A 13,860-nucleotide genomic window follows, 5' to 3' on the forward strand; every position below is an offset into this window, starting at 1 on the left:
CTTGCACCTTCGAGCCTCAGAGGCAAACGGAGGCGATGAGATAAAACTGCACGCAGTCATCTCTAAGTTTCCGATCGCTTTGGATGAGATTTTTCCTTGTCAAAGTTTGTTTTAACACGTGCACTTGTTTTTTGCTTTTGTTTGTTTTGTTTTTTTCAGGGGAGGGTGGAGAAATGACAAAAGGGCCAACAAAAACATAGCAGAATATTTGTCGTTTAGATTCTTTTTTGCGGTGTCTCTTTTTAAAAAAAAATATTTTGCCGTTTGGCGGGGTGGTGGTCTGCGGAGATACTCGCTGGCTGAGGCAAGAGCGCGGGGTATATCCCCCGGCGTGGAGTATGGCGCGCAGTGGGCCGAAGCCCCTGAATTGTTGGTGCGCGCGGCACGCCTTTCATTGCAAGTCGCTCTGACGTCAATTGAATCGCCACCTTTCTTCGAGACAGACTGCCTGGCGCCGACCTACTCTGTGGCATTTTCGCATCGTGCACGCGGCGGACTTCAAAGCGTTGAGAGTTGGAGAGAAAAAAATGAGGTTTGTGTCGTTTGTGTGTTGCTTATTTGACAAAGTTGTATTCTAACACTTAGACAGCATAGAGAAGCTGCCGTATTAAACATAAAATGAAATTGCTAGTACAATGTGACAAACTTACAAAGTCAAAGTAAAATAGACCCCTATAATTTGGTTGATTTTCTAAGCATTTAAGTCATTACAAAAAAAATCCTAAACAATCCAATAAAAGAAGGTAAAAAAACCATAACTGAAGTAATTTTTTATTTTCTTTTTCTGCATTTGAAAATCAAACCGGGAAATAATTTGGTGAATTCTTAGCTCTAGACTTTTATGAACTGTGAACGACTGAATTTGAACTAACTGCGCCATAGAACGACCCTTTTTGAGACGCTGCAAACGTGAATGGTGACTGCTCGGAAACCTGTTTCGGGCGCCATCCATGATAACATCGGAGCCCCCTCCATTCAGATTATGCACCCAGATTCTTCCGGCAGTACCTCCCCGGGCTGTTTGCGTCTGTACGAAAAATATCGAAGAAGCGATGAGAATCTCTCCGGAGTCTTGTTCTTGAGTCGCTAGGGGCTTTCTTCGGGGCAGCAGCATTATATCAGTAGTGGGCAGAGAAACGGTAAAGTCATCTTGACATCAGGCTATCGCAATTTCTGACCAGCGGGCGTGCTGTATAAATGATTGAAAGTCACCGAGGAGTGTTGTGTGTTTTCAAAATGAGGAACACGAGATACATGGCAAGGTGAGGGCTGCGTCCAGCTCGGCCATCTCGGAGGCGCGCTGAGGGGAGGGGAGGGGAGAGCCGGCCGCGATCACAGAGACAGCAAGTTTAAGACGACGCAGGCGCCGGGGAAGCCAGTTTTATACCCGCAGCCATGAACTTGACCAGACCACCGAGGCGCAGCAGACTTCTCTCTCCTTCTTCGTCTCTTCTTCTTCGCCTTATTCAACCCCAACACACCACAAAGCCGAAAGATGCTGCGTGCTTCAAGAGAACAGTCAGAAAACAAAAGTACACACAATCAAAACAGAAACGACATTTGTACAAGAGTGTCTGCAGCTTCCCTGAACTCATCACTTAGAGTAAAGGACGGCCTGCTCGAACACTCGCCTTACGCCCTACTAGGTTCTTCCCGGGAAGCTCCTATAAATACAAGATGTAAAGAGCAAACCTAAACTCACGCTCACTCCACAGTCAAAAATAACTTTGTGGCTCTAGGTTACATTCCTGAGTCGCGTAACCATGGCAGTTGTTGGTGGTTAAATGGCAGTGTAGATTCGCCACCGTGCCTCGCCGGGCCCTGGCCGAGCCCCCACCCGTGTCGCCCTGTCGGCCTGTCGGCCGCGTCCGCCTCGGGGCGCTCATTCCCCATTTCAAGTGTTTGGCTTTGGCTGGAGTCTCCGTGCGGTTCCGAAACGGGCAGATGACAGCACTGCCTCGGCCGATAGGGGAGGCGCGTGGCCCGAGGGGAAGGGGGGGGGGCAGTCTCAGATTGGACCGATCCAACGTGACGACTCCTGTCGCGTCGTCGCATTGCTGTTTGCCTTGTCGTCGCTAGAGTGTCCTCAGGGAAGGGACGAGCAAAGTCCGGGCAGTGCTGTCTGTCGTCGCTCTGTCTCTCTCGCGCACCCACGCGAGCACCCACGGGGCGCGCCACGAGTGCGAGAGAGGCAGAGCGACGACGACGCCTCCGCGTGGAATCGCGGAATCGTTCGGCTGGCGAGTCATACGTACTGTGCACGGACATACGCGGACATGCCCGGCCGGGTGTTTGCCCGCTGGTGTAGCGACCACCTCGCATTTCCAAGCGACGATGACGCCGTGCCGGTCGACGCTCTGTCTCTCTCGCTCCCCTGCAGGACGCCCCATGAGTGCGAGAGAGACAGAGCGATCCTCCGGTTCTCCGCAGTGACTCATCCTGCGTCCACGGCGACGGCCTCCGCGACCTCCGACGAGATTAGTGGACACAGCCTCAGCCAGGGCTTATCGGGGACGTCAGAGAGCGGGGCGGCCAGTCGCAGTGCAGGCCATTCTCACTCCCTGCCGCCGAAATCCGAAGGACACGTCTTGTCTCTCTCGCACCCCTCCGGACGGCCCCACGAGTGCGAGAGAGAGAGCGACAAAACGGTGCGTCGGAATCAGGCGGCAGGATAGGGGTCCTGCGGGAAACCGGTGCGGGAAATCCGGAGCCCCGAGGAGAAGAGCGTGAAGCAGGACACTGGGAAAACGGAGTCGACCGGCTGGAGCCAACAATGCACGCACCAAGATGTGTCACGCACTCGGACGGGGCCCTCGTCGTCGCCTACCTGGCGGTTGGCGGTCGTTAGCGGCTGGGCCCTTCGCAAGAACGGGACGCCCCGTGCGAGAGAGACAGCGACGGGAGCCCTTTTCGGAAACGGCCTGCTGTCCCTGCTGGCGCCCGAAACGAGGGAAAGGCAGCTTGCGCCGATCGCCGCGCCGGCGAGGGGCGCTAGTGTCGCGCGCGGTCGCTGCGGCGCAAACGGCACGGTACGTGGCTACGCGGTGCGCGGTACCGGGCGCTGGCGGTCCACGCCGCCACGCCTCCACGCACGCCGCGGCCAGAGTGGCCCGAGTGGCACGAGTGGCACGCCTGGCCCGGGGCCCCGGGGCCTAGGCCGGCTTCGGCCAGCCTCGGCCCGGCCGGCACCTAGGCCAGTGATGAGTTCGGCGGTGAGTGCGCGACGCGGCACATCGGCAACGCCCTGGGTCAGTGCGCTGCAGTGCTCACGTGGATAGTGTCGTCTGGCTTGGTGACCGTGGCGGTGGACGCGTAGTGCGCGGTGATGTTCTTGTGGTCAACGCGCGTGTCGTGGACGGAGAGGGCGGAGGGGAGGCCGGCCGTGCTCTGAGGCCGCGGCGGCGCCGATATGACGCTCGCCACCCTGCAGCCCCTGCACCCCTGGAGGCGGTGGCGGAGAGGTACTGCCCGCTGGAGGTGGGCGGGCTGGATGGCGGCGCCGGGGAGGACGCCGAGGCCCTGCGCCAGTTCTTCAAGGTGAAGCTGGCCGTGGACGTGGCAGTGTGCTTCCTCGTCCTCGCCGGCAACGCCCTCACCATCAGCGCCCTGCTGCACCAGCGCTGGTGCCGCAAGGAGACGCTGTGCCCCCGGTTCAAGGTCAGTGCGCTGGTGGTGTAACGGATGTTCAGAACCTGTCCGTCCAAGCGAGTGTTTGGTCTTGTTTTTGCTGTGGTGATGGTGATCTCGGACGATATCAGTGTTTCGTAGTAGAACAACAACTGAAATATTTACAGACATTTAAAAAATCCGAAGTTCCGTTAAAGTTTTAAATGATTTGTTTCGTCGCGTTGTGACCTTTCTCTATAAAATGCTGGACAAGATTTGAAAGTTCATTTCTTTTGAACATCCGATCCTATGGTGTTGAGTGTTGAGAAAAGGAACCTATAGACGTGCATCCCCTGCAGGTGTCCTCCCTGTTCGTCATGAACCTGGCGGTGGCCGACTTCTTGATCGGCTGCTCCATGCTGTTCTTCCTCGTGTCCCACTACGTGTGCTCCATCTCGGAGTACATGACGCAGCACCGGTTCCTGTGCGTCACCAAGACGGCCACCTTCATGTTCTCCGGCATCATCTCCGTGTGCACGCTGGGCGCCATCTCCATCGACCGCTACGTGGCCGTAATCCACAGCCTGCGCTACCAGGAGTACATGACGAGGAGGTAAGCACAGCGATAAGCACTGCGACCCCTTTCTAGTTGAGTCGTGCAAAACACACGCCGTGCCGCATGAAAAATGGAGGCGTCGAAAGATGCATACCGCGATCCGCGCGGCCGGGGGAGCGCCCCCCCCCCCCCAATCCTCCCGGCTAGTAAGGGAGGGGGTGTCCGCTGAGCCCGGCCGCCGCAGCCGCCGCAGCATGGCGAAGCTCTCTATACATGGCGCCCGCCTCGCCAAACACTTTGATGAGAACAACACACACGCAGCTCCGTCTCTGTCGAGACAAGGAGAAGATTTTTCAGTGGGAAGGCGGGCGGGGGGAGGGGGGCTTTGTTCGAAGGCAAGTTCCGTTGGGGCCGAATGGGGAAAACCTGTCTCTTGGTGCCTGCTGAGTGGACTGGGTTCGTTGGCCTCTTTTCGGGCAGAGAATTATCGTTTTCATAAGCATCCGGTCTGAAAATTGGATTGCCTCGGCCGCGGCCAATTGGATGCACTTTCATCCGCCCCCTCGGGATCGGGGTGCCGTGGTGCCGCGGTGACCAGCCCCAGCCCCAGCCCCAGCCCGACCCGCGTCTCTTCCAGGAATCGGCGCGGCCCTCAACAACGATCGGGGGGGGGGGGGGGGGGCACGCGCTAGGGTAACAAGGCGGCCGGCCTCGGGGGACCCCGAGGGGGGCCCAGAGGGGGACCCCCTCCCCGCGACCAATGCGCGCTCGGCCTTTTTGCCGCGCGCGTTTTAAAGCACTCCGCGGTTTTGTTTTTTCAGACGATAGCGGGAAAAGCACCGGGGGGCGAAACCGGCTGAAACGTTGAAAGCCGCCGCGGGGGTCCTTGCTGGTCCTTGCGGCCTGCCTATTGCTTTGGTGGCTCGAGTGCCACGCACGGCCACACGTCGCTTCAACAAGCCGCTTCCAGACTGTGCTTTCGTCTCTCTCCCATTCATGAGGTGTTCCGTCCGCGCGCGAGAGAGACAGAGCGGGGGAGCCTGCGGGGTTGACTTCCCGCGAGTTTGATTAACCCTGGCATCCGTTTTCTGTTTGTTCGGCCTTCGGCCAGGCGCGCGTGCGGGATCATCTCCCTGACGTGGGTGGTGGGGCTGGTGAGCGCCAGCAGCCTGTTCCTCTGGAACCACTTCGAGGCCGGCAAGCCGTGCCTGGACACCGTCATCCCCAAGAGGCTCATGGTGTTCCTCGTGGCGCCCTTGCACGTCCTCGTCCTCAGCGTCATCCTGGTGGCGCACATACGCATTCGACAGGTGAGTCCTGAGGTCGCTCTGTCTCTCTCGCACGTGACGGGCGCGAGAGGGACGGCGAGTGACGTTTCCCGTTCTGCCTCCAGGAGATCAAGCGGATGCGCGCGCGCCGCAAGGAGCACGAGAAGTCCATCTGGGGCGCGCAGGTGCAGCGAGGCTCCATCAAGTCCATGCGCGCCGTGGTGCTGGTCATCGGCTGCTACGTCGTCTGCTACGTGCCCTTCACGTGCGTGCTGGGCGCGCGCCTCATGGGCGTGCGGTCACCCGGCATGGACATGGCCTTCCAGATCCTGTGCACGGTCATCAACCTCAACCCCATGCTCAACCCGTTCATCTACTCGTGGAAGAACGCGTCGGTGCGCACGGCCCTGCGCCAGTTCTTCGACAAGGTGGCCCTGCTGACCGGGGTGTCGGCGCCGCGTGACCCACGCGACGGCAAGAAGGTCATCAGCACCACGCTGACGGCGTCCAGCCTGACGGCCTCCAGCCTGAGCGCCACGCTCAGCCACAGCGGGCAGGGCAGGCAGGGCCCAGGCCAGGGCCCCGCCGTCATCTCGGGCAAGCAGGTCCCCGAGCGCTACGTGCCCTACGAGAACGTCATCTGACGACGTCATCTAGTCCAGAAGCTGCATCCCAGACGCGTACCTTTCATTCTCCCCGGACTTTTGGCCAGCCAGCAGCGTGCGGTCGCAGTGTGAGAGTGTCTCTGTGTGTACTGTTAATAGAAATGTGGACTGACGCTAGCGATAATTTCGTCGCTCCACCGAAACAAGACTGATTAATCAATGCAATTAGTAATTACATTGTGTACTAACAAATCTAAGTCAGTTTGTCGTGTGCATTATTCCTCGAGTTCACCCGCACAGGTTTTCCCAGGGAAAAAGCCTCCGCAGCGAGTCGACCGGGCGCATTTCGCTCTGAATGAAACAAAGTGCTCGAAGGGAACGGCGCGGCTTCCGTTTTCCTCTTGCTTTACATTCTCCAGTTGGCCTACAGGCCAGACAGCAAAAAAATCAAGCAGTTAAAATTCTAAATTCAGTAAAATTCGACACTATTCGACTCCCTGAACGTTGGGTACAGCACGCCTCGTGGCCTCTGCGTCAATTGCCTTGATTTTTTTTTACCCCCAGGATCCCCGACAACATGGCCATGTTGACGTTTACTTGGGACTCGGTTTGTTTGGACACCCCCGGGTGGGTTGGGGAGTGAGGGGGAAGGCCCATACTATATGCAGTAACGCTGAGCAGCCGCCGAGATGCCGAGGGGCCAGTGTCGTGCCGAAGGGGGGGGGGGGGGGGGGCATTCGGCGGAGCAACAGTCCGACTCGAGAAGTGACTAACACCAACGGCGCCACATGGAACCATCTGCGAAATGAGTTTCAGATTTTCGAAGTCGTATCCGCGCCGCGCTTCCCCTCCGAGTCGAGACGACGCTTTCCGCGCTGTTGTTCCGTTCCGACCGGGATTGCAAAACTTCGCTAATAATAGCAGATGACCGGAGCTGGGGCGGCCGGGGCTTTGCGCGCGATGGTATGGAAACAAAAGAGAGAGGCCGCGCGGAAGACGAGCCCGACCGACTGAGCGCGTTAATTCGCTGGGATGGGGCAGCGCGGGCAGTGGGGTGGCGATGGCGTGCGCTGTACGTTTCCCCTGGTGGCGCGGCGCGTAGCTTTTTCTGTTCATTACCACAAGGTCAGCCCCAGCCCCGCCCTGGCCGGCCGGGCCGGGCTGCATAGAACAGCAACAGCAGCGGGCGGCATCGGCGGCCCGGCGGGGCGCGGCGAAGCGAAGGCTCTCTCTCTCTTTCCCTTACGGACACGTTATCAGAGTGGCGGCCGCGCGGGCTTAAGATGCTGCCTTCGACCCTGCTCGTCGTCTCCGCGTCCGTCGTCCTCGTCGTCCCCGTCGCCTTCCGCGTGCCGCCGTTTGTGTGCTCCCGCTTCCCCAGGCCGGGTGGGCTGCCTACCGCCACGGCGCCACCACGCCCGGCCGGCGGGAGCGCCTTGCGCGGCGCGCCGCTCCCGGACGCGCCGTTCAGTGCGAGATTTACGTTTTGGCACCCGGCCGCTGAAGCCTCTGTTCGTCACGTCTTTATGGGTTTGATGGTGGCAGTGTGGGGGCAGTGTTGTGGCGTGGGGAATCCCCAACCGGATAGTGTCAAATTCTTCCCGCTCTGCCGCGCCCTGCCGCCACCACAGCTGGGTGCTCTTCCGGGTTTTGATTTCTTCTCGACTGGCGTTGGCTGCGGTGGCGTCCCTCTTTTCCCAAGTAGCCCACTCACCGAAGTGCATCTGTATCGCGCCGCCGCCATCTCTTTCCGTGCTCAGCCCAATTTCTGAGCCCTCGCCTCGTCTTGTCCCCTATGCAGTTCCATTTCGGGGAGCGCCCGAACCGCGTCTCTAATTCCACGTCGAAATAGACGTGCCTCCAGATGGCCCTCCACCCCATGCGACCGGTCTGCCACGCTGCCCCGCGCACGCCCCGCGCCAGGACTCAGCGACTGGCAGGGCCTCGGACAGGGCCTCGGACAGGGCGGCAGGCAGACTCCTCCTGTCCACCGGCCTGTCCACCACGTGCCACCGCGTCCGCCGGGTCGCGCCATGTCCGAGAACTTCGTGTGCCCCTTCGAGGACCCGCTGCCGCCGGGCGGCCCGGCCCGCGGCCGCGCGCTGCTGGTGTTGAAGGCCGTGCTGGACCTGAGCATCGCCGCCGCGGCCGTGCTCGTCAACGCCTTCATCCTGTGGGCCGTGGTGCCCGGGACGGTGCGGCGCCGCCTGGGCCGCCCCTCCAGGATGCTGGTCATCAGCCTGGCCACCGCGGACGCCCTGAACGGCGTCATGCTTTTCCAGTACCACCTCTCTCAGGTACGCGTCCATCGCGTCGCGCTATCTCTCAGACTGCTGGATCAAGTCTGTCCGTCTCTCTCAGAACGTGTGTCCGCTGGCGCACTGGGTGGCGCAGCACCGCGCCGTCTGCCTGGCCAAGTTCGTGGGTGCCGTGTTCGTCGGCATGGCCTCCATCAACTCCCTGGCGGCCATCGGCTACGACCGCTACCTGTGCATCGTGCACAGCCTGCGCTACCAGCACATCATGACCACCAGGTGGGCTCAGAGGGCCAGGGCGAGCCAGGGGCCAGGGGGTGCCTTCCACGTCAAAAGTCGTACGAATTCGGAAAATGACAACCGAAATGGAGAGCTGAATCCTTTCTCCGGTATCAGCCGTAAGTTGTTGCAAGGCCTCTCGCAGTGTGGGGGACTAACCCCCCCCTCCCCCCAAACAATAGCGCTCAGAGGCAGCCGGGTTCCAAGAGTTGGCATCTCGCTTACCGTAATGAGTTTGGCATCTCGCTTACCGTAATGAGTTCTGGTAAGGGGGTGGTTTACGAATACTAGAGCCCTATGCTATACAAACTGATTTCGAAGAGTCGTTTCGCTTCGCGCCGCCCTGTCTCTGTCGCACTCGTGGGGGTGCGAGAGAGACTGACTGCCCGGTCTGCCCGGTCTGCCCGCTCTGCCCCCAGGCGCGCCTGGGTGCTCATCGGCCTGGTGTGGTCCGTGTCGGCGGCGGGCTCCGCGACGCTGCTGCTGGGCAACCGCTGGCAGCCCCCGGAGACGCCGTGCGTGGACGCGTCCCTGCTGCAGAAGGGCATCCTGCTGCTGGTCATCGTGCCCGTCAACATGACGGACCTCGCCATCATCGCCGTCACCCACATCTACATCCGCAGAGAGGTGCGCGGTCCAACGGGGTGCGGTGGGGGGTCCAATTAGTTCCGCAGCTGCTCGAGTATCCCATTACCTCCCCTGACGATCAAAGGGGCTAGCCCTCGTACCCCCACCCCCTTTCTCTCCAACTAAGCCCACAAGGTTGGCGTGTAACTCGTGCGCTCGACAGGTGGGCCGCAGCGTGGCCATGCTGCCCCTGATGCCGGACGCCGGCCGCCCAGCCCGGCTGTCGGGGGACTCGGCCACGTCGTCCACGTCCACGTCCACCCGGGGCGCCTCGAGCCCGCCGCCGGACCGCCGCCTCAGCGCGGGCACCATCAAGTCTGCGCAGGTGCTGCTGCTGGTGGTGGGCTGCTACGTGCTCGCCTTCACGCCCGTGCTCGTCGTCATGCTGCTGCGGCTGGTGGGTGCACCCCTGGCCCGCCCTTGGCCTCCCAACAGTGCCTTTGTCGACCCGTCCCTCAAACGGGCCGTCCCGCGTGGTGCTGGAAAGTGCCAGCTGGTAGGAAGTCCTCGGCTGACCCAAGGGCTGTCCCTGTCCGCAGGCAGGGGTCGGCGGCGAGCACGAGATGGAGTGGGCCTTCCGTTTCGGGTACACCGTGGCGGGGCTGCACAACGTCGTGAACCCCTTCATCTACGCCTGGAAGAACAAGCCACTCAAGGCGGACGTGGTGCGTCTGTGGAGCGCGCTGCGGGGCCGGGGGTCGCTGTCGCGGGCAGCGGCGTGGTGATCGGGTGCAGGGGAGGGGAGGGGGCTGTAGGCCGACAGTCCAACGGTGCCGCCGCCCACGCTCCTCGCTCTGTCTGTCTAGGAGCGTGGGTGGCAGAGTTCCTGGCGCCTGGCGGCAGTGCGCAGATCTGCGTTCAGGGTGGGGAGCCGAGCGCCTGGCAGGCAGGCTGGCCCGCGGCGCTCGTGAGGCTCGCTTGGCTGCCTACCCTGCACTTCGCAGGCGCTTCGGGCCGCGCGCGCCGAACGCACAGAACCCGGCGTTCTCTATTTGCTTAGGTTTGGCGCGCAAACATAACCAAGTCTACGTGTTATTTTGCCGGCCGTTGGACATAGGGACGTCAATCATTGGAAATCCACGCGAAATTAGTTATTATGCCCGATAGCCAGTGAAGAATTTTAATTCATGAGACTAAGAAAATACGCACAAAATTGCAAGTTAGATGATTGCTTGAAGCCGTAGTTGAAGTTTCTTTTCCTCTTCTTTTTGAAATGTATGTGAACGAATGAATGGAGTGTGGTAAAGGTGAAGTAAGAGTTCACACGCGCTTAACATGTCAGACGAGTTTAATAAAGATAATGACTAGAACAATGTCTTAATGCAAGCAATAAAGCTACACTGCTACATTTTTTTATCAGATGGTTTTCACACCCTCCATCACACTAAAACTAAACATCACATCTGCATGTGGGTTGGAAAGGTAGACTGCACAACCAGTCATGAACCACACACAACGTGATAGCGCTTTAAGAGAGACGCGTCGCAGAGCTGGTGACGAAGGAAATGGTCACACAAAGTCAAATCCCACGGACAGTGCCAGAGTTCCTCTTGTCCCGGAGCGGCGGCCAGGAGCCAGACCAGCGGTGACGCACAAGGACGCCCGGTCGGCCGGGGGCACCTGCACTCGGCACTCGGCAGAGCGGGCGGGCCGGGCGGGCGGGGCGGCGGGCGAGAGCGGGCGGGCGGGGCGGCGGCGGGCGAGACGGGGCGGGCGGGCGAGACGGCGGGCGGGGCGGCGGGCGAGACGGCGGGCGGGGCGGCGGGCGAGACGGCGGGCGGGGCAGGCCGAAGAGCGAGGAAATGTAGCGCCGTCTGCCGCCAGCGCCGTCAGCGCCACCAGTAGCTCATTGGGTTGTTTTTCACCTCGGACTTCCCAGCGAGAATAGACCAGCTTGACTACAGCATCAAACGGGGTGACATTTTCTTACAAAACAATGAGGAAGTTTTGAAAGGGAAAAGGAAAAAGTCCGTCCTCGACCTAGAGATCGTCCAGAGGGCCCACGTCAGTGGCACCCTCGGCCCGAATAGTCAGCACCAGTTTGGCCACGGCCTCGGGCGACATGTCGCAGTCCGCGCCGTACGCTGCGGGCCGCGAGTACGTCGTGAACGTCGTCGACGTGCACGAGCGCGACCCGCACCGTCGTCAGCTGGCCGCGGGGGGCGTGGCGGGGGGCAGGGCGGGGGGCAGGGCGTGGGGCAGGGCGTGGGGCAGGGCGTGGGGCGTGGCGGCGCGCGTCGACTCGGCCGACGTGAGGGGCGACTCGGTGCGACGGAAGGGCAGCCGGCCGACGAGGTGCTTGATGGCGCAGCGCACGGTCACGTTCTGCCACGAGTAGATGAACGGGTTGAGGAGGGAGTTGACGTTGGCCAGGGTGAAGGACATGGTGAAGGCCAGGTCCAGCGCGTCGCCGCGGTAGCCCGCCAGGCGCAGCGTCAGGAGCACGCACATGGGCGTGTACGTGGCCGAGAAGCAGCCCACCACCATGAGCAGCACGCGCGCCGACTTGCGCGCGTCCTCGCCCGCGCTGCCGCAGACCACGAGGCCGGCGCGGACGCCCAGGCCGCGGCCCAGGCCCAGCACGGACTCCATGGACTTGCGGCGCACGCGGCTCACCAGCACCTCGCGACGGATGCGGAGGTGCACGGCGGCCACGAGCAGCAGCACGAGGAAGGAGTGCGGCACGCCGATGGAGCACACGAACAGCGCGGGCACGACGCGGTCCGAGCAGAAGCCGCCCTCCAGCTCGTAGTTGTTCCAGAGCAGCAGCGAGGAGGCCGCGGCCGCGGAGAAGAGCCACGGGATGCACAGGATGACCGTGGCGCGCCTGCAGCAGGACAAGCAGGTCAATGAGGCGTTCGGCGGGCTCTCCACCAACACCCACTCACAGGGCGTCAGCGAATCCACCCACCTCTTGCACATGAAGGTGCGGTAGCGCATGCTGTGCACGATGGCCACGTAGCGGTCCACGGAGATGGCGCCCAGCGCGCTCACGGACGTCATGGCGCTGAAGATGGGCACGGCGAAGCGCATCACGCAGAGGGCCTCCACGGTGTCCATGCGGCGCGCCACGCCGCACACGTAGTAGGGCGTCAGGCAGAACAGGGCGCACAGGCCCACCAGCAGGTCCGCCATCGCCAGGTTCACCACGAACCTGCCGACATCATTCCAGCTTCACTCTCCGCCCGGGCACGGCTGAAACGCGACCGACACTGATGACACTGATGACAGCGCGGTGCCAAACACGCAGGCCTACATTGTAAAACAGTGCGCACCCTTTCTCCGTTGCCATCGCTTCCGAGCAGCGGCCGCGACGCGTCGTCAACGTCAAACTCTCTCGTGTACGCAACCGGAAATTGGAAATTGGAGATACTCAGAAATACAGTTCGATAAAGCCTGGGCCGCAAACAGCCCCCTCCCCCTTTCCCCCTCCCACCCTTCCTCGAATCTCTTTAGTATTCACTCCTGTTGCTCGGTCAGACCGCCATGCACATGGAGGATGTTTGAGCTGGGGACCCGAAAGAGAGTGATCGTGACCGAATAATGTTTATTTTCTGTCCTTGTCATTCGCGGGGAAGCCCCGCCGGGCCGCACGTCGCTCGCATCGCTCGCGTCGCGCGACCTTGGCGGAAAGGAGGAGAAAAGAATACGCCACTCGCCCATCATTTCCTGCTTCATCTTTCTCCCGAAGGGAAGATGGGATATGTCAACGTGGGCCTCAAAATAAAGTAATAACTCTTTATTGCTCTGAGGAACCTGAGGAAATGGCTGCCTCTGACGACCCCGACCCGCGCTGCCCGCCCCTAGTGTCTCTCCGGCTGTCTTTTTGTTCTCGGCCCCTGGGGAATCAAAGAACGACCCGATGACTCAAAGTAATGAAAGTACTACTGGCCAACCGAGGGACAACGAAAAGCGCCTCCGTCTCTCTCGCACTCATGGGGCGGCCCGCAGGAGTGCGAGAGAGACAGAACGACGACACACTCAACACACTGTAATGACGGCCCCGCGCGGCCGTCCGACTGACTCTGTCTCTCTCAGTCCCACGTGACCGCGGCGCACGTGCCGTCGTGGTGGCCGGCCTGCCCGGCCTGCGCGGCCTGCCACCGGCGTGCACAGGGCGACAGAGGGCGGCGAGGCTGGGCTGGAGGACAAGGACTGCACCGACCTGTTGGACACGTGCGAGACGCGTAGGGTGGCGTTGCGAGTGCGCCCGCCGAAGCACAGCACGGCCGTGATGATGAAGCCGTTGCCCAGGATGACGCTGGAGGCCACGGCCAGGTCCACCAGCAGGCGGACGATGAGGGAGGTGCGGCCGTCCACGGGCACCACGCTGGGGTCGTCCAGGCAGTTGCTGTTCATGGCGGCGGCGGGGATGCAACCACACTCGACTGTCAGCAAGTCAGCCGCCGGGGCTTCCGTCGCCGGCACCGGGAGTTGGCAGTGTCTCGGCGGGGCGCGGCGGCCCTGGGGCCATGGTGCTCTCGCTGGAGGCGATGGAAGTCCCCGACGCGGAGGCCGGTGCGACTCGCGCGCCGTTCCGCGGGCCGAGCCTCTCCCGACTCGCGGAAGCACGCAGCGCAGCGCGCCACCGCCACCAGCCGGCAGCCGCGGACTGAGAGCTCGCCGCCCGCCGCACCGTGCGCCGCTATAAAGCCGCTACCGCC

At 61.5% G+C, this 13,860-nt stretch overlaps 3 protein-coding genes across 3 annotated transcripts; 2 read left to right on the forward strand and 1 right to left on the reverse strand.

The window, feature by feature from the left end:
• The first annotated feature begins 1,495 nt into the window (after positions 1–1,495).
• Positions 1,496–6,635, forward strand: LOC117652754 (lysophosphatidic acid receptor 3-like). The gene is made up of 5 exons (XM_034397846.1): positions 1,496–1,679; positions 3,218–3,657; positions 3,966–4,219; positions 5,274–5,472; positions 5,556–6,635. Exons 1-5 carry the CDS (start codon positions 1,496–1,498, stop codon positions 6,072–6,074), a joined length of 1,596 nt encoding a protein of 531 aa, XP_034253737.1. The 3' UTR covers positions 6,075–6,635.
• Positions 6,636–8,226: 1,591 nt separating this feature from the next.
• Positions 8,227–9,921, forward strand: LOC117652755 (alpha-1D adrenergic receptor-like). The gene is made up of 5 exons (XM_034397847.1): positions 8,227–8,332; positions 8,397–8,569; positions 8,989–9,196; positions 9,360–9,593; positions 9,736–9,921. The coding sequence occupies exons 1-5, from the start codon at positions 8,261–8,263 to the stop codon at positions 9,919–9,921; spliced, it is 873 nt and encodes a 290-aa protein (XP_034253738.1). The 5' UTR covers positions 8,227–8,260.
• A 435-nt stretch (positions 9,922–10,356) lies between these two features.
• On the reverse strand, positions 10,357–13,701 carry LOC117652756 (adenosine receptor A2a-like). Its single transcript, XM_034397849.1, has 4 exons — positions 13,362–13,701; positions 12,108–12,350; positions 11,414–12,023; positions 10,357–10,500 (listed from the first exon to the last, which is right to left on the reverse strand). Exons 1-4 carry the CDS (start codon positions 13,553–13,555, stop codon positions 10,357–10,359), a joined length of 1,191 nt encoding a protein of 396 aa, XP_034253740.1. The 5' UTR covers positions 13,556–13,701.
• Between the last annotated feature and the right edge of the window lie 159 nt (positions 13,702–13,860).

Source organism: Thrips palmi, unplaced genomic scaffold (assembly GCF_012932325.1).
Source record: "Thrips palmi isolate BJ-2018 unplaced genomic scaffold, TpBJ-2018v1 HiC_scaffold_7, whole genome shotgun sequence".
Lineage (NCBI taxonomy): Eukaryota > Metazoa > Arthropoda > Insecta > Thysanoptera > Thripidae > Thrips > Thrips palmi.